We start from the raw sequence: 20,989 nt of genomic DNA, 5'->3' as shown, positions 1-20,989 counted from the left end.
GGTCATAAATATGGTCCTGGAGCATGGACGTTCCGAAGAATGGAGGAAGATTTACTAGATTTTTTCAAAGAAATTGCCTACCGATCGATTTGGATACCCAATTGTCTTACCATATTTCAAACAGTAAGCAGTACAAAACGTATGGTTCAATCTTCTTTCTAGGGTTATAATGAGAGAAAAGTTAAGATGGCAAGGACACGTTCTGAGGATGAAGGATGACAGATTTCTAAGTATTGTCCGTTTTGGCCAACCGTCTAGGACCAGACGAAAAGTCTCTCGTCCTAATTTGTGATGGGAGGATGTTGTAAGGAAAGAAATAAGGGAAATGAAGACTTCCTTGGAGGGTTGTAAAGATGGAGGCTTTGAAGAGATTGGGATGGAGGAGGAGCTTGCACAGCTGTGTTAGCCTCAGACGGCTTGATGCTGTGGTGCGTTATTGGCAGTATTGTAGTAGTAGTAGTATACACTTTGGGATTGAAGAATTTGGGTACAGCCTAATCAATGCCAGAATGTTGTCAAAGGTTACATTTTGTTTGAAATCTAAAAATTCACAACGCTAAAAAATACTACGATTCAAGAAATTATCACTGGGCGCTGAAAACCCAGCTACGTCTTTAATTTGGATCTCCATACCGTGTTAGTTCTGTAGGCCAGACTACATCAGACTACCTTAACCATCTTGATGTATATAAAGTTTACATTGCAATTTGAAATACTCAATATTTTTGAGCATAGAATTGATATCACAAAAAAGATCCCACCAACGACTTATTAGCTAATCAACTGAATTATTGTTTGGTAATAATATACTAATAATTAACAATAAATTAGATTTAAATATGATTATTAGAAGTTTTACATTCGAATTCAATTAAAACAACCTATGAATGCAATAGACTGGCGTTTAAGTGCCCCTTAGTTGGATTATTGAAAAGAGAGGTTGATCAAAGAATGTTTCGGAGCCCTTCTTTCCCCATATGTGCAGGAATATACTTCAGGGAGAGGTGAAAGTCAGAAAAACACATAAAAAAGGAAGTTAGTGAAGAACATAGAAATTTATGGGAAAAACCTGTGAAAACTGTGGATACTAGCAGTAGTTTTACCAACTACTAGATCGAGAAATTTAAACTTAAGTTAGTAGTTATTTAAGATGTGGAGGATGTGTGCATATGATTGTATCCACTGTGGAGCATTGATGAATAAGGTATAGGCCTATGTTTTACTGTTCTTCAAGTTCTATTTCAAACACTTCGTGGTAACGAACTATAAGTTTGAGCTGTAAGAAGTGAGATGGCTCAATAGTAACCTAGATTATAAAAAAAACGGAATTTTGAAGTCAATCAATATATCAAAGAATTCACTCGTTTTTTCACCTTTTTTTATTTTATTTTTCATTTTGTTATTTTCTTTCCTCTCTGAGTTTCATTTGTCAAAGAATTCACTAATTATGCTGATTCTAAATAAACCTTAAAGCGAGTAATGCTTAAGTTGAATATGCAAATCAAGCTTAAAACAAAAAAAAATAAACAATTAATGCAAACAACATACAATAGATACTAAAATAAATTAATAAATAAATCTTAAAACGATTGAAAGTTAAATTTAATATGCAAATCAAGCTTGAAACGAACAAAAATCCCGACAAACAAGAGCTTGGGTATCTCCTCCTTCTCTCACTGTGAAAATATAAAACCTGCTGCGTCATTGGCGCTTTACTGAAAGCTATATGTGTCTTGAAGAGTTTTGAAAAGTATAGACAAAATCAAATTGAATATTTGATATATAATGATATTAATTGCTGAAACATCCATCAGTTCAAGATTTTATTTCCCTGTAATTTTATGTTGATTTTCAATGCTGTAAGAACTGGAAAAGAAAATATTTGTAATATAACTAGTTTTCAGTGAAGCGCCATTGACACAGTAGGCTTTAGGTTTTTAAAATTAATGAAGATGGCAGTATTCAAACTCATGGTTGTAGTGAAACTATCTTCTTCTTGAACAATCTTAGAAGGAACTAATAAATTAAACTGGGTATTTGATGTTTAATGATATTAATTGCTGAAAGCTCATCAGTTCAAAATTTTACTGGAATTTTAATGTTTATTTTCAATATTATGTACAAAAGAAAATGTTTGTAATATAAATCGTTTTCAGTAACGCGCCAATGACGCAGTAGGCTTTAGACTTTTACAGTGAGAGAAGGAAGCGATACCCAAGCTCTTGTTTGTAGTAATTTTTGTTTGTTTCAAGCTTAATTTTGCACATTCAGTTTAATTTTCACTCGTTTTTAGATTCATTTATTTATTTGTATTAGTATCTATTGTATGTTTGTTTGCATTGATTGTTTATTTAATTTCTGTTCGTTTTTGGGTTTCATATATACTTCAATATCAAAATATTTTGTTTAGTTTTAAGATTGATTTGCATATTCATTTTAAGAATTACTCGCTTTATGATTTATTTATTCATTTATATTGTTGTTTGTTGTATGTTTTTCTTTGCTATGATTTTTTATTTAATTTCTGTTCGTTTTGAGTTTCATTTATTCTTTGATAATATTTCTGCTCGTTTCGAATTTGAATTTTAACAGGTATTAAGTTTAAAATGACCATTACTCTTTCTTAAAAAACTTCTTTTTTGGTAAGTTTTTTTAATTAATTTTTGTTCGTTTTTGATTGCAAAAAGTTTCAAGTTTTCAAAAATTCCTTATTTCAAAATCAAGCATTTTTCAACATCAAACGTTCATCAAAGTATCAAAACTAGTATCAAAGTAACAATATTAAAGTGAAAAATAACAAAATAAAGAAAGCATGAAAGTAAACAAGGTATCAAAGTAACAATAAGCAGCTTGCATAACTTACAGCCTTTGCAACGTAAATCAAAGTTGCCACATAAATCACTAAAACCAACCACTGAAGTATACAAAGGGTCAAAGTAACAATAAGCAAGTTCCGTAACTCAAAGCCATTTCCCCCAGGTTGGGGCGGGGGGTTCAACCCCGGAAGCATAGTTGTTAGACTTTTGAAGTTTTTTGAACAAAATGGCAATCTCGTAATTTTGAAAGGATGCCCAATGAAAAAGTGGGGCGTGGGCTAATTGGCCATTGATCACTTTTGACTCTTAAAAAAACTATAAGTTTCAATTTCCGATCAAATGAGCCCCCTCCAAAGTTTATACGACCACCCCTTCCAAAAAAATCTTATATTCTAATAATAGGCAACTTAGATAAGTTACAATCCTTGCCCAGGGGGCTATGGAGGACTTCTCAGCCCCTAAGCTATAGTAATTTGAATTTTGAACAAAATCCCTATTTCAAAATTTTGATAAAATTTTTGATGATGCATTTGAGGAAAAAGGCACAGGAGGGGGGGGCGGGGGTAATACTAAGGGGTGGACGATACTGGCTGTGCACAAACTTCCCGTGGTGGCGCTGTTTCACTAATCTTACGGAACAACTAAGAAAAAACAATAAAACACCAAAACCTTATTGCCTTTATGACCTTAAGTTTTCTTTTGTCTACAACTTGGTGACAGAGTAAAAATTAATTACATTATTAACTTTACATAAGAAATAACCAGTCACAAGCAGTAGGCTGTATAGAGCTATCCTCCCATTTGCGCTGCAAAAGTGAGGATATGTGGGGGTCGGATTTTATGCTATGGGGTGTGTCATTTGAGTCCCATCCAAAGTTTACACGACCACCTCTGCCATTAAAACCTTATATGCCCCGCAGCATAAGTTACAGCCCTTCCTCCGGGCTCGTGGAGGGAGGAGGGCTAGTTTGCCTCTGATCTCTTTTGACTATGAAAAAGTGAACTAGAACTTTCAATTTCCAATCAAATGAATCCTCTCTGAAGTTTATACGCTCATCCCTTCTATAAGAACTTTATATGCCCCCAGGACATAATTTACAACGCCTACCCCCGGGCCCTGAGGGGTTGTGTCGACACCAGATTTTTTGTTATCTGATCTTTGAACGATTTTTTACAAAATGGTCATCTCAAAATATTTATTGGATGGGTCTGGAGGAAAAAAGGAGCGGAGGGTGTGGAGCTAGTTGTCCTCCAATCAGTTTTGAATCTTAAAAAGTGAACTAGAATTTTAAATTTCCAATCAATAAAGCCCTCTCTGAAGTTTATACGAGCATCTCTTGCATAAAAACCATGTACGCCCCCAGGACATAACTTAGAACGCCTGCCCAGGGCCTTGGGGGGGGGGGTGTTTGACACCGGAGTTTTGGTTTCTGATACATGAACTATTTTTTTAAAAATTGACTATCTCAGAATTTTTATCGGATGGGTTTGGGGAAAAAGGCATGGGGGCAACAGAACTCCTGTTGCCCTTGGATTTCTTTTGATTCTTAAAAATGTTAACTAGAAAATTTCAATTTCCAATTAAATGAGCCCTCTCTGAAGTTTATACAAGTATCCCTTCCATAAAAACCATATGTGCCCCCAGGGCATTGCTTACAACGACTCCCCTTGGGCCCTAGGGAGTTGAGTTGACAGCATAAGCTGCAGCCCTTCCTCCAGGCTCTAGGTGGGGTATGTTGACCCCAAAGATTTTGTTATCTGATCGTTGCACTACTTCTAACAAACTAGCAATCTTCAAAATTTTAATCGGATGCATTTGGGAAAAAAGGATGTGTATGCGTGTTGGGGGGAGGGATAGATACCCTCTGATACCTTTTGACTCATAAAAAGGTAACTAGAACTTTCAATTTCAAATCAAATGAGCCACTTCTGAAGTTTATACGACCTCTCCTTATATAAGAACCTTATATGTTCCGTGGCATAACTTAAAACACTTGCCCCTGGGCTCTGGGGGTTTTTGTCAACCTTGAAGTTTTTATTATCTGATGTTAGAACTATTTTTAACAAAATGGCTATTTCAAAATTTGTATCGAAAAAGTTTGGGAGAAAAGGGCGTAGGCGGTGGGGGGGCGGGGCTAATTGCCATCCGATCTCTTTTGACTCTTTAAAAGTGAACTAGAACTTTCATTCATTTTTCTTTTATTTTCTGATGTTTGAACTATTTTTAACAAAATGGCTATCTCAAAATGTTTATCGGAAGAATTTGGGGGGAAAGAGCGTAGGGGATGGGGGGGTGGCTAATTGCCATCCGATCTCTTTTGACCTTTTAAAAGTAAACTAGAACTTTCAATTTTCAATCAAAATAGCCCTCTCTGAAGTTTATACGAGTATCCCTTCTATAAGAGCCCTATATGCCCCCAGGCCACTACTTACAACGCCTGTATTTGGGCCCTGGGGGGTTGTGTCGACCCCGGAGTTTTAATATCTGATGATACATCTTACCGTAATCATAACTATTTGTAGCAAAATAGTCATCTCAACATTTTTATCGGATGGGTTTGGGAGGGGGGAGGAGGCGTGGAGGGAGATGGGGCTAGTTCACCTCTAATTTCTTTTGACTATGAAAAAGTGAACTAGAACTTTCAGTTTCCAATCAAATGAGCCCTCTCTGAAGTTTATACGCGCATCCCTTCTATAAGAACCATAATTGCCCCCAGGACGTAATTCACAAGGCCAACCCCAAGGCCCTGGGGGGCTGTGTCGATACTGGATTTTTTGTTATCTGACGTTTGAACGATTTTCACAAAATGGTCATCTCAAAATTTTCATTGGATGGGCCTAGAGTAAGAAAGGAGTGGAAGGGGTGGAGCTAGTTAAGTTCTGATCACTTTAAATCTTAAAAAGTGAACTAGAGCTTTAAGTTTCCACTCCTTAAGCCCTCTCTGAAGTTTATACGAGTATCCCTTCCATAAAAACCATATATACCCCCAGGTCATAACTGACAAGGCCTGCCCAGGGCCCTGAGGGGGGGGTGTGGTTCGACACCGGTGTTTTTGGCGTTTTGTTTTTTTTACGTGAGGAGGGCTGTTAACCTTTTTTCCTTTTGATTCTTCAAAAGATGAGCTAGAAATTTCAATTTTCAATCAAATAAGCCCTCTCTGAAGTTTATACGAGTACCCCTTCCATAAGAGCCATATGGGCCCCCGGACATAGCTTACAGCGACTGCCCTCGGGCCCTGGGGGGATTTCGACACCAGAGTTTTGTTATCTGACCTTTAAACAATTTTTAACAAAATAGCTATATCAAAAATTTTATCTGATGCGTTTGGTGAAAAACGGGGGGGGGGGGGCTAGTTGCCCTCCGATTTCTTTTGACTCTTAAAAGTGAACAAGAACTTTAACTTTCCAAACAAATTAGCTTTCTCTGAAGTATATACAAGCATTGGTTCCATAAGAACCATTCATGTCCCAGGGCATAACTTACAACGCCTGCTCCCGGGCGCTGGGGAGTTGGGTTGACACTGGGAATTTTGTTATATGACTCTTGAACTATTTTTAACAAAACTTGGTGGAAAAAGGGCGTTGGGAGGAGGGGGCTAGCTGCCCTCCGATCATTTTTGATTCTTAAGAAGTGAACTACAACTTTCAATTTCCAATCAAATGAGACGTCTCTGACGTTTATACGAGCCTCCCTTCCATAAGAGCCATATATGCCCCAAGGGCATAACTTACAACACCTGCCCCCGGGTCCTGAAGGCTGTGTCGACATCGGAGTTTTGTTTTCTGACTTGGCCTATTTTATAAAAATGTCTATCTTAAAATTTTTATTTGATGTATTTGAGGAAAAAAGGGCGGGGGGATAACTACCCTCTGATCACTTTTGACTCTTAAAAAGTGAACTAGAACTTTCAATTTCCGATCAAATGAGCCCTCTCTTAAGTTTATACGAGCATTCTTTTCATAGGAACCTTATATACCCAAGGGCATAACTTACAATGCCTTCCCCTGGGCCCTAAGGGGTTGGGCCCTAGGGGAGGGGGGCTTGTTGCCCTCCGATCTCTTTTGACCCTTAAAGAGGGCATTAGAACTTTCTATTTGCAATCCCCCTTGAACCTCCTTTGAAGTTTATACGACGACCCCTTCCATATGAAGTGCCAATGAGAAAAAAAATAAAACTCTGAAAAGTGAACTAGAACTTTTTATTTCCAATTAAATCAGCCCTCTCTGAGGTTTATATGAGCATCTCCCACTATAAGAACCATATTTACCCCGAGGGTATAACTTAAAAAGCCTGCCCCTTGGCCCTGGGGGGTTGTGTCAACCCAGGAATTTCAGTTATTTGATCTTTAAACTATTTTTAACAAAATGGCTACCTTAGAATTTTATCAAATGTATTTGGGGAAAAAAAGACGTGGGGAATTCTAGCTGCCCTCCAATCACTTTTGACCCTTAAAAAGTGAGCTAGAACTGTCAATGTCCAATCACATGAGCCCTCTCTGAAGTTTATACGAGTATCCCTTTCATAAGAACCATATATGCCCCCAGGGCATAACTTACAACGCCTGCTCCCTGGCCCTGGGCGGTTGCGTCGACATCGGAGATTTGTTATCTGACCTTTGAAGTAATTTTAACAAAATGTCTATCTCAAAATTTTTAGCTAATGGATTTGGAGATAAAAGGGCTTGGGAGGGGGGGGTTATTTGCCCTTCGATCTTTTTTTACTGTGAAATAGTGAACTAAAACTTTTAATTTCCAATCAAATGAGTCCTCTCTGAAGTTTATACAAGCATCCCTTCTGTAAGAACCATATTTTCCCCCAGGGCATAACTTGCAACGCCCGCCCTTGCGGCCTGGAGGGTTGTGTCGATACCGGAGTGTTTGTTATATGATCTTTGAACTACTTTTAACAAAATGGCTACCTCAAAAATTTTTATTGGATGTATTTTGGGGGAAAAGGGCGTGGATGGCTAGTTTCCCTCCGATCATTTTGACTCTTAAAAAGGGCACTAGAACTCTCTATTTGCAATCCCCCTTGAGCCTTCTTTTGAAGTTTATACGACCACCCCTTCCATATGAAGTGCCCCTGGGGAAAACCATAATAAATAAACAGATAAATAAATAATAAAACATAGGAGCCGTATGGCCTTTACTATAGGGATCGCCATTAGCCTTGCCTTTGAATTATTTTTCCCCTAGGCGTAATCACATCGAACCCCTGGTTCTCTAACATCAGGTGAGGGCTCATTTGGACAGAAATTAAAATCTCTAGTGTCTTTTTAAGTGACCAAAAAGATTGGAGGGTAACTAGCCCTCCTTCCACGCTCCTTTTTCCCAAAATCGTCCAAATAAAAGTTTGGGATAGCCATTTTTCTCAGAATAGCTGGAATGTTCAAAAACTATACCTTTGGAGAAACATGACCCGCCAAGCTCCTTGGGATGGGTCTTTAAGTTATAAAATTTGCCCATTGTGTACGTATAGTACTCATTATTGGGAGGTTCACAGATATTGTTTTGGGGGAGGAGGTGTACTTGGAGTGTATTCATGGGGTTAATTTTACGTGTGGACAGAATTTTCCGGTGGTGATCTTTCAAGGGAAAAAATTTCACTAAAAGGATTTGACAGAGTTCCTTTACGAATTTTTTCTTTGTCTTACTTTCTCTTTCTCAACTCAATTTTGCAGGTGGAGATGTTCCGGGAGATTTATCCGGAGGAAATTTTCAGCGTGTTTTGACAAGAGCCTTTATAATCCGACAACAATGAGTTTTGAGTTTTGAGTCAACGTCATTTGTCTTAGTAGGACTTACGCAAGACTTGCTTTGCTAGGGCATACGCAAGACATATTTTAGTTCAAGAAGCCTTTTTAACCCAGCAACAAAGGTTTTCCCGTTACATGCCTTACCCAAGAGTTTGCTGATTCTCTTACCGGATAGTGGACCGAGTAGTTCCTTTGTTACTCAGGGTATAAAATGTGCATAGAAGCATAGAGAGTTATAAAGCTGAAAAATGAAAGAAGAATTTAAAAAAAGTGGTCCGAGCATACCATTAGGTAAGAATTTAATTTCTAAGTACATTAAGGAATGGGGGTTTCCCTTCCCCCCAAAAAGGTGAGTATACTTAAATTGAAGCCGATAGAATTTCGTATAGGAAAACAACAGCAAAAACCCCTTCCGCCCGTTTCATTTCACATTTACATGGGGAGTAAAATAATTACATTTCAACATGTCAAATACATCTTACCATAGAAATTACATTGCTGCATTGTCAGGTCCACCAAATGAATCAAGAGGCATTTGGGTTAAGCCTAAATTACCGTGAATAGCGCGAACTGTCAAAACCTTATAATTGAAGAAAAGGGTTTCTTTCATACTTCCTGTATTAGTAAAACGATGGTTTTTGGCGAAATAAAATTCAGCTTTGATAGATTTCAAGTATTTTAGTTCACGCGATAATGAATAAAAAAAAAAATGTCCTATATATACGTTAAATGACTGGGGTGGAGAGTGTTTTTTTAATGGTAAATACAGATTGTTAAACAGGCGTCTTTTTTATTATAATCATGATTTTTAATATCATGTAAGCCCCATCCCTCCCCACCTAAGGAGGGCCTACCCTCTTAAAGTTTAAATCACTCTTAGAGCAAAGGGGTTACACATCATTAGACAGGAAGGGGAGTGGAGTAACGGAGATGAGTTATTCAATTCAATTTCATTTGGGCACAATACATGTGACTTAATTCCGTAATTTTTTCATTTATTCGTTGGTATTATTTCTTTTTCGTTGGCTTCTTTTTGGCCATGGAACCTTACGAAGAAACCTATGCTGAGATTTCCTCATATTTTCTTTCTAGGCCTCTAGCGGCACACGTTCCTTTCGCCATAAATTTAAAATAAGACTACCAAAGCATGGTTTTAGATAGTATCTGATTATATTTTTGAGTAATATTATAAAATAATATGTTCTTTCTAGGCCCGTGGTGCCATACATTGCTGAACAATTCGGTTACGTTATATTTTATTTTTTATTGTAGATGCTACATCGATAGCTTTCAAGATGATTGAACTATACGAGGCTGAATATTTTGGCTTGAAATCATCGTCTTGTGGAATTATATTTGAATGTATACTTTTATTATTGACTGTGGAACATGAAGAAATTGACAGTTATCACTGGAAAGTGAAGTATAATATTTTTTACAATGATAAAAGCTTGTAAAGTAATACATTACGACATACGAACCGACTGGAATTTTATGACCGAGTGATTACGCCATATAATAAAAGTGGTAAGAAACTGAGTACTGTTCAGGAAAGAATTCATAGAAATATGCAATCTCATCGGAGTTGAAGAGCTATATGTAAAGGATAATGTGTCTACGGATAAACTTTTAATTCAAAAGGGTGATCCCAGAATTCCACTTTTCAGTTTAGAAGAGTTTAAATGCCCCAGATTTGAAGGGGCTTATCACCCTCCCGAAGAAAAGGTTAGGTTCTTCACGCAGTGGATGCCAAGTGACATGCCCGATCGTGATCAAGTACATACGACACAGCAAAACGTAAACAAAATGATATTAACAAGAATAAAGAGAAACACATCTTTAGATTGGCCAAGTAAGAAACTAATGAAATAAAGGACATCCTTACCACCCAAAGAAAGCTCAAAAACTCAACGAAGCTCTTGGAAAAGAAGCTACATTTTACTAGAAAAAGTTCACAAAGAGCAAAATAAAAGATCAAGAAAAGCCGAGTCCCCTTGTAGGAATTCTTCACATTGTTTGAGATACGGCAGAGAAGACTCGTATAAAAGAAATAGAGTATAGAAAGCTTCACTATCGTTCTGGAAGAACCCCAATTTATCAATTTATCGTCAAATATCCTTACTGATGGCTCTTGTAAGAATGTTTTTGTTTTATAGGAATAAATATTTGTTCCTTATTACGTCTTAGATTCACATTTTAGATTCGTTAAGGAGTTAAACAAATTGAAATTAGCCAAATTGAAACAGCCTTTTCTAATGGTCAGAGATGTAAGATCAAGAAGTTTCAGTGACATAAGCACTACTACCAAGCACACAGGGGTGGTGGGATGTACTAGAGTTTCAGAAGGTGAACAGGTCTTTATCTCTAAAGTTATAAACGAGCGAACTGAGCTTGTTTCCAAAAGCCACAAACATGTCAATTTGAATTGAAACAGACTTTTTTTTAATGGTCAGAGAGGCATGAACAGGAATTTTCAGAGACATAAGTCCCTACTACCGAGCTCACAGGTGGCTTGTACTTTAGTCTGAAATAGGTGAACAGGACCTTTTTCTTCCAAAGTCTTGAACGAGCGAACTAATTTTATTCCCAAAAGTCAGAGATTTGTCCCTTGGAATTGAAACTGACTGTTTCTAATCGTCTGAGACATGTAAACAGGAATTTTTAGAGACATAGACACTACTTACGGGTTAACAAAGGGGATAAACTAGAGTCTGAAATAGGTAAAAAGGGTTTTAAGCAAAGTCTGTTAGAGATGAACCGAATTTTATTCTTAGATCATACCACGTATAATTTTTTTTTAATGTTGGATGCCCCAATGACCTATCGTCACTAGTCGTTGTCGATGGCCACCTACACGTAGAATAAGAGATCTAAAAGATGAAGTCAAAGACTTTTATTGTACATATAGGTTTATTAAGAAACAAATTTACAAACATTATTAAAACAATTTATCCTTAGGGCACTGATATAAATATTATACGGGCAGGAAAGGGTATCTTCCACTGTGAAGTCATTCATTCAAGGATTGCCTACATAAATGCTGACAAATTCACTGTAAGTAAACTCACGACATCAGAAAATAAAACATAATAGTGCATAAAAACCGCAGCCCTGGTGCAGTGACTTTCTAGCAGTAGCTGTATTTTCATTTTTTTTTTTTTTGTTGTTGTTGCAAACAATTCATACAATACCTTAAGCATTCTAGATATTATCATGATAAAACGTAGCTATGTTGACCTCAGATGGCTTGATGGTACAATGAGTCGTTAGTAGTAGTAGTAGTATTAGAAAATTATAGGGTTTTTGAAATTTGCATATCAAATTCTCCAATAAGAGTTCCATTATCAGCAACAATCTCTTACATTGCTAGCTCTTACATTGCTAGCTCTTATAAAATCTCTTACATTGTATTAATAGTATTTTCGTGTTTTTGTTTTTGTAAACCACTCATACAATACTTGAAACAATCTCAGATATTTTCTTGATAAAACGTAGCAGATTAGGTCTCACGCTGCTTGATGGTGCAGTGAGTTGTTAGTAGTAATTGTATCTTCGTGTTTTTTTTTTGCAAGCCATTCATACAATACCTTAAACACTTTAAATATTTTCATTAAAAAACTTAGCTGCGTTGAATTCAAATGGCTTGATGGTACAGTGAGTTTTCAGTAGTAGTAGTAGTAGTAGTAAGCTATTAGCAGATAATAGAATTTTGAATGTTTCACATCAAATTCTCCCAAAATGGTTCCATTGTAAGCAAAATTTCTTACACTGCTGCTACTAAGTCGGTCATTGCAGATGTGACCGAAATTTTTAGGGTGGGGGACTGTAATCCTCCGGTTAGGTGTGTTTGACCATGGCGATTTCAATGGTGTATTTTTATTTCGATCGAACGCCATTTTAGAGATGCTTCGGGCTTTTTCTCAAAACTAAGGGATTCTGTATTCCAACCTGCTGTAGTATCTTGTCTTTGGATAGAGGGGTTTAGCCTTGTTTATTTAAAACAGAGAAAAGTAGTAATCAACTTCACTCAGATTCTCTGGTTCTTTCATATTTCAATTCTCACCTAAGGGAGCGAGCTCATATGAACTACTAAATAAGCTAGTGAGTGACTGTCTGGCCACCAATCTTTCCACCAAAGTTATTCATAGGCAAATGGATCCAAAAACGCTATATGCTGGTAAAGCTCCAATTTGAATTTAGGGTTGTGAACGACGTACTTATTTGAGTGGAATAAGAGCTTATCCTTAAGAGAATTATCGAGCTGGTTCATTGATCTCACATCGCTGAATCTTACCAGCCTCTTCACCAGCATGTACGCTTTGATCGATGTCGTTTTTGTGGATCTACTGGAATTTTTAGTTGCCTCTTCAGAAGAGTACAAACAACTATATGGGCTCTGAAGAATAAACAATTCCTGCTCGGACAGTTCCAGTTCTCTGATCTTAATATCTCGAACATTAAGGTCATAAAATTGCTGAAGGTGAACTTTCTTTGGAAGGAGGTACTAGTCAATGTTTGTGTTTTGTCCCAGCGAACTTTCAAATATGTCATGATGGACATTTGATTTTTAGTAAATTCATGGTTTCACGCAACTTCTGCAGTGCAGCATTTATTGACACGGCCCTATGTCTCTACTTCGGCCTCCAGAATCAGACGTAATTTCTGCCCAATCGTCAGACACATTTTCTTCATTCGACTCGTCAGGATCATTCATTTCAGATTCGGTGTTATCAATAGCTTCATCAATGACATGGGCTAGTTCATATTCTGCTGCATCAATCTTTTGTTCTCTACTAGAGTCATCATTGTCATCAGATTCGTATTCAACTTCTTTCTCTGCGGTAATTTCTCCCCAGACCTTAAGAGCATTTGTTACACAAAGGTGAAGGCAATGACCAAAGCATGAAGACCTTTGAATCCCCCTCATGGTAGTGGGCTTTAACAATATTTGAACCAGAGTCGGATACTACAGGAAATATGTCATCTTCGATTGAACGTTTTTTCAGGGCTACTTTGATAGCTGCGAGTATATTTTCAGCTTTTTGTCTAACTTTCAAGCGCTTGAAGTGTATTATGCAACTTTGAAAGGCTCATTATCCACTTATTTTCTTGAGTTACTGACATGTAGTCTTCTCCTGTAAAGGTCAATGAGACTTTTTGGCCTCTCTCATATCTGCTTTCATATACATAGGTTTCTTTTTCTTTGCTTGAAAGATCTGTCTCTTGGTTGTACGAGCAGATGGAGAGTGAAGACCACCAGTGAAAGTTTTAACAAGTCCACTCATACCACCGTTGTCAAACACAGACAGAAGAATTTTGTGTAAAAGTACTGCTCTTACACACTGCTTTGTCAACTTCACTTGATTAGAATGGTTGCGCAGCATCATAGAGTAAATATCGCAAGTCCCTTTACTTGAAATATTACCGGAACTTCTTTGGATCTTGTGCTGCTCTTCCAACTTCTCATTTTCAGAAAGCGAATCCTTTTCTGTATGACAAACAGCAACTTCGGGATACCTCACTATATTTTTTTTCTCCTTGTGTTGGCAATGGAGAAACAAGATACTTTCACCTTTATTTTATCAACATTACCGAAGTGTTTCTGAGCCATTGATGAAGGAGCAGGTGAAAAGGGAAGATAGAAGGTCTATTTTTGGAACGGCTTTTATGTTTAGTAGAAGTTGATTTTGTGTTTTAATCAAGACTTTTTGGTAGAAAAATGCAAAAAAGAGTGCTAAAATTGCAAAAAAATATAAAGCACCTAAATACATCGATCTTTTGTCGTCACATAGATACGTGCTCCAGCATCAATCACTCAGAAGAACACATATTTTTGGGGGAGAGTGGTCTAGCAGCTTACTATGAATGTTTGTTTTATGAATATACAAAGAACTGTTTAAGGTTCAGCTCACTTCAGACCTGGGATGGCTAACATTTTCTGACCAGACGAACTTATTCACAATACTACAAATTCGAGCTTACGCTCAACCTTTTGCCTCTCTGGATCGCTTGTTCCTTGTTATTCAAGACCACCCTTGAATGTTTCTTTTCTTTTCATTTTCTTCTTCTGTTATACAGACACTCAGACTTTTCGCCGCCAGATATTAGTGCAAAAGCCATTATCCGATAGACAATAGTGAAAACGCAAGCGCTCTGTAAAATGATAAAAATAGAAAACAGGCAAAAAAAAAAACAGAAACGGAAAAAAAGGTTAAGAAGAAAACAGGACAGAATCAGAAACACATCCGACAAAAACATATGACCTGTATCTGTTTTCTGTTCTGTTCTATTTTTTTCAAAAGCAGAAACAGAAACAGGTTAGAAAAAACAGAAACAGAAATGAAAACAGAAACAGGGCCGAACCTTATTGTGGATATGGTCAGTCATAAATCTTTAAAAAAAATTTTATTTGATGTCTCAAAATGCCTTCAAATGGCTCTTAGAACTCATAGACTATTTGAATTACCCTCATAACACGCCTATCTACTTTAGTTTTGCTCTAAGATAGATGGACGATAGGCTATCAATCAACAAGTGAAATGACGTCATCCTTATATAATTCTGAAAAAGGATTATGCCAGCTTTGCCTCTCACTCAGACTATCAACTGAAAACCGCAAATAAAACTTTTTCAAAGATTTATGATTGACCATGGCCACCTGAATTTGAAGGCGATTGGGCAACTGAGATTGTTCTTATTACATAAGCTTTGCCTACTGGGAAACTCCACTGGAATTGCAATGAGAATGACCGAGATTTTTCGGTTTACACATGACGGACAATGTCCACTGGACTTGCATGCAAAAGGGAGAACTGAATTTGCCTGGACTGACAGTTGAATATGTAACCTACGCCTAATAGGCCCGCCCGCTTAAAGTTTCAGCCGGGTCACCGAGTTTTAGAATTAACACATGACCGACAAGTCCCCTGGACTTGCAGGCGAACGGGGAGACCTATAGCTTTCCTACTGTTTGGGTAAAAGCAAGAGTAACTATGACTCTCTTATTGGACAATTACTTTTCTGTTAGCTTTTAGAGAGGTACTCCCACTTAGAGTCTGAGGCAGGTTGACCAAGTCTTAGGATTGACGCATCAACGTTAAGTCGCCTGGACTTGCAGGCGAACAAGTGACCTAAGCCTAATAGGGACCGTCCACCTAGAGCCTCAGCTGATTCACCCAATCTATAAGCGCAGACAGGTTATAAACCTATAATAAAAATCTCATGGACTTGTAACAAAAATCTATAACTGCACGCACAAAATTCTTCACCAAAAGTGTTACTTACGTGCATTAATTAAAAAAAAAACTTTCGATAGAGAAGTTTTTCAAAGAAATCTAAATTAAACTTAACATCAGAAGAAATAGAAACCCCCAATAACTCAAGCTTAAAACGACCAGAACATACTATTAAAGACTAAATGAAACCCAAAACGAACAGAAATTAAATAAAAACTCATAGCAAAAAAATATACAACAGGTAATAATATAAATAATTAAATAAAAAACGAGTAAAGCTTAAATTGAATATGCAAATCAAGCTTAAAACAAAGAAAAATATTTTGCTATTGAAGCATAAATCAATCCCAATACGAACATAAATCAAATAAACAATCATAGCAAACAAACAAGCAATCATACTTAAAGCTCATCAGCTGAAGATGTTATTTCACTACAATTTTCATTGAATTTTGTAACAAGTACAAAAGGAAATATTTGCAATATAATTCGTTTTAGTAATACGCCGAATACGCAATAGACTTTATGCTTTTACCGTTAGGGAAACGGACAGTAGCCAAACTCTTGTTTGTAGTAAAATAGAACAACCTATAAGTGTCTTGAAATCTTGGAAAGAGCTAATAAAATTAAAGTGAATTCCCATGATTTTTGGAACAAAATATCATTCATATTTTTTTAAGTTGGGGGGGGGGGGAATGGAGGTAGGACAAATGGTTGGAGTTCACATGATTTATCGTTCAGCGGGGAGGGGGCAGGCCTTGGGGGGCAAGGGTTCAGCTTCCATAATTTTTGGAATAAAATATCGTTAATAAGATTTTTAGTTTTTTTTTGGGGGGGAGGGGGTAGTGTCGGGCCATGGAGGGTCAGGGGTGAGTTCCCACAACTTTTCGAATAGAATTTCGTTAATAAGTTGTTTCTTTTTTTTTTGGGGGGGGGGGTGAGGACATGGATGGAAGTTCAGGGGTCAGCTCCCATGATTTCGGAAATAAAATATCGTTGATAAACTGTTTTTTGGAGGGCGTTGGGCCATGGAGAGAGGACCAGGGGTCAGCTACCATGATTTTTTGGAATAAAATCTCGTTAATAAGTTGTTTTTTTTTTTGGGGGGGGGGGGGTCAGGCCATGGAGGGAGGACCTGGGGTCAGCTCCCATAATTTACCATTGATAAGCTTTTCAGAGGAGGGAGGTGGATCGGGCCATGAAGGGACAGGGGTCCGCTTCCACAATTTTTAGAATTAGATATCGTTAATAAGTTTTGTTTTAGTAGGGGTGGGGTTGGGCTTATTTGATCTTTGAACTATTTTAAAAAAAAAACTCTCGCATATAAAACTTATATGCCCCTAGGGCATAATTTACAACACTTTTGCCCGGGCTTTTGGGGGTTGTGTCAAAGCCGGATTTTTAAAAACTTATTTTAACAAAATAGCTATCTAAGAAATTTAATCGGATGGATTTGAGGAAAAAAGGGCGAGGGGGCTAGTTGTCCCCCATTTTCTTTTGACTCTTAAAAAGGGAACTAGAACTTTTAGTTTCTAATCATTGAGTTCCCTCCGAAGCTTATACGACCACCTCTTCCGTAAAAATATCATATACCCCAGGGGAATAAGTCTCAGCCCCTCCCCTGGACTCTTAGGGTTATGTTGATCCCGAAATTGTTTTTATCTGGTTGTTGGACTACTTCAAACAAAAAGGTTATCTCAAAATTTGGATCTGTTGTATTTGGGGAAAAGAGGGTGGGTGGGGGTAGGATAGACATCCTATTATCACTTTTGACTTCTAAAAAAGGAACTAGAACTTTCAATTTCCAATACGGTGAGCTCCTTTGAAGTTTTTACGACAGCCCCTTTCCATAGAAACCTCATATGCCCTCGGGGCATAAAATATATCACCTACCCCCGGGCTCTGGGGGGTTGCGTCAACCCCAGAGTTTTCGTTATGCAATAAATGAACTATTTTTTACAAAATAAAGATCTCAAAATTTTGATCGGATGCGCTTGGGGGGAAAATGCATGGGGGGGGGGTGGTCTTGTTGCCCTTCGATCTCTTTTGACTCTTAAAAGTGAACTAGAACTTTCCATTTTCAATCAAATGAGTTCCCTTTAAAGTCTATACGAATACCCCTTCCTTAACAACAATATATGCCCCCAGGGTATAATTTACAATGCCTGCCCCCAGGTATGGGGAGGGGGGTTGTGTTGACCTTAGAGTTTTCGATATCTGATCTTTGAATAATTTATAACAAAATGGCTATCTCAAAAATTTGATTAGATGCATTTGGAGGAAAAGGTGTGCAGGCGAGTTGCCCTCCAATACCCTTTGACTCTTAAAAAGGCTCTAGAACTTGAAATTCTTAATCGAATGAGGCCCCTCCGAAATTTATATAACCAACCCTTCCATACGAAGTACCTCTGAAAAAATAATAAAACATTGCAGCTACTATAGGCAACGCTATAGCGTTGCCTCTGATGTTGCACACATTGGTTATATAAATTTGTGTAAGCAAGGGAAGAAGGCGTCGACTTAAGCTTCTTGATTTCCCGGTCCATAAATCCGTTGCCTCCTGAAGCTAAAAACAAGGAAAACAAAAGAAAAATATCTGGAAGGAGGAATCTGAGCCATATGGAGGGTTTTGAGGACAAGGTCAGATGTAGGAGAAAGACTCGCTAAAGATTGCCGAAGCAGCAATAGCCAACAGGTCAAAGTGGTTATCAAAAAAACTTCAAGCTCATTTGGTATTGGACAGGCAGTAAAACAATTGGTTTCAGGTGAACACAAAAACTAAAATCTAATCTGGTATGCTCAGATGGAAGTGTGTTTACATAGTGTCTAAATACTATACAACTACTGCTGTGTTTTCCGCAATTACCCTTAAGAATCTTAAGCGGGTTAATATGCTTCATGACAGTATTTCCCAATAACATTATTAACTCCCAAAAACAAGCACTGAAAAAAAGAATTCGTTTCCAGATTTGGCAAAATGCCTAAGGCTATGCCTGAAGGATCAAGAGGCTTATAACACATCAACTACAGGCATATTAGAAACTTTTAATATTACCTGAGTTTCAATATAGTCATCTTAATTCCATAACTCGACTCATGATTATTCAGGGACTATCTAGGAAATGGTTCTGACCGATTAAATATTAATCATTAGAAAATACTAATTTTTTCCGCATGAACCTCTTATAGCAAACATGTGGAATACATTTTAAGTTTCAGGTTGTTGATTCACAAATGCTGTTTGATTTCCACAAAAGTTAGATTCAATGATTTATGAGCTTGTTGATTGACAAATGTCGAGCTTGACAAATCCAAAGCTAACGCTGCAGTATGTAAATCCAAAATCTGCTGATTTACAAGTGGTGTTTGATTTTCATTAAAGTTACATTCAAGGGCTGAGCTTGTTGATGGAAAATCTGAAGCTAATTTTGCAATATTTAAACCCAAATCAAAACACACAGGGTTTTATTGTATTTATTGTATTAATTTCCAGTTAAGCTAGTAATTAGGGATTTCTGAAGCTATTGCTTCCTAATTGAGGTTAAAATCACAATATATAAGTCTCTAAGCAGGACTAAGGAGTTATCATAAGTAGCCTATAGGGATACCATATAGTTAGTTAACTATATAAAGGGTATAAGCCTAGAATTGGGGTTGTTGAGAAGGAAACATGTTAAGAAAGCTATTCTTACTTCATAATATGCAGGAAAATTGTAGTTAACACTTTTTGACTGCAGTCCCATGGCACTTTACCCATATATCCCCTCTAATGTTCAAATCTATTGCCCAAATTATATATTTCCCACGTATTTTGCAATGCGTCACTCACGTTTTGACTACACGGGTGTACCTCTAAATTGAATAAATGCTGACAGGATAAACAAATGGAAAACAAGTGGAAAATATATAGTTTGTGCTATATACGAGTATTTGCTCGTATGTGCTCGTATTTGCGCATTACGAAGGGGAGGGGGGTAAATATTGTGGAATCACAGTCAAAATGCTATAACTACAATTGGTGTGCATATTATGAAGTAGGAATTCCTTTCTTAACATGTTTCCTTCTCAACAGCCCAATTCTAGGCTTGTATTTCAGGAAGTATTCAATACTAAACAAAAGACAATTATGAAACGTTCGAGAGTAGAAAAATAAAAGAAATAAATAGAAAGCTAACCGTCAAATTTTGCGCTTCTTTGGCATAGGCACTAGGGGGCACATACGTTGTTTCCATAACATAGTCTACAGGATGAATGTTAGTTTTGGATCTGGATCTGTTTCGCTTTAGTTCTTCTATGTCAATGGGAGTATCTTCACCACTGAAAGTTAACTAAGTCATTAGATTCAATACAGGAATTAATTAAAAAAAGGAAATGAAGAACAAAAACATTGGAAAAAATATGAAAAATGAGGATATTTTCAGCCACTAATTAACGAAAAACAAAGCAGATTTTATGGCAAAGACCTTTGGTAAACTCGCTTCTTTCCTGGGCAGGAGGACACAGACCAATTGCAGCAAGCATTTATTAGGAACCGTCTGAACCTTAATTTGGCAGCATCCAGAAAGTAAAATCAATAAAAAAAATTAAGTCCACTGGTATAGTGACTCATACAAAAACACTAATGCTATAAGCTATTAATGCCTCAGCAGATAGGTTTGACAGCTAGGTCAGATTTTCATCACAGAACTGCCTATGCTAGGGAGTGGCATGCACTTCCGAAAGAGCAGAAATCCTTTGGGTTTCTCAGCTCCTTTAAAAAGAGAGTTAAAAGTTTCTAGAGGATAAAATTTTTGTTTTTTAGATCTATTTATTTTATTATTTTGCTTGGAGTATTTTTGATAATATTCTTATTATTTATATTTTGTTTGATGCTTCAAGGGGGTACGAGTGGAGGAAGGGTCAGATTAAATTTATTGATATTTGATGGGGGTTCTGGATGGAAGTTTGAGAAGAAAGAAGACCATGCTGTGTTTAGTGTATATATTATCTAAGGGCCCAAATTTGCATCAATGCATAAGAAAATGTATTTTTACATCTTTGTTTTTGAAATTAAAACCCATATTGAACTTGGAAACTTGAACCGAAGCAAATGTGCTTCCTTCATCAGATTTAAGTTTGATGAACCAGATATTTGTTTGAACCTGGATGAAAGCAGTTTATGTACAGAAGAAAAAAAAGAATA

At 37.1% G+C, this 20,989-nt stretch overlaps 1 protein-coding gene across 1 annotated transcript in view; it reads right to left on the bottom strand.

Moving 5' to 3' along the window:
• Nucleotides 1-20,124, bottom strand: part of LOC148954140 (uncharacterized) — a 114,540-nt gene extending 94,416 nt beyond the window's left edge. The window contains exon 1 of the mRNA XM_089086933.1: nucleotides 19,983-20,124. Within this exon, the coding sequence (XP_088943059.1) occupies nucleotides 19,983-20,039 (57 nt within the window). The 5' untranslated portion in view covers nucleotides 20,040-20,124. The remainder of the gene's footprint in view (nucleotides 1-19,982) is intronic.
• Nucleotides 20,125-20,989: the final 865 nt, after the last annotated feature.

This window comes from Artemia sp. Qi Xiang Cuo, chromosome 3 (assembly GCF_049724085.1).
Source record: "Artemia sp. Qi Xiang Cuo chromosome 3, ASM4972408v1, whole genome shotgun sequence".
Lineage (NCBI taxonomy): Eukaryota > Metazoa > Arthropoda > Branchiopoda > Anostraca > Artemiidae > Artemia > Artemia sp. Qi Xiang Cuo.
The sequence above is the reverse complement of the archived record's forward strand: the minus strand, read 5'-3'. Positions and strand labels throughout refer to the sequence as shown.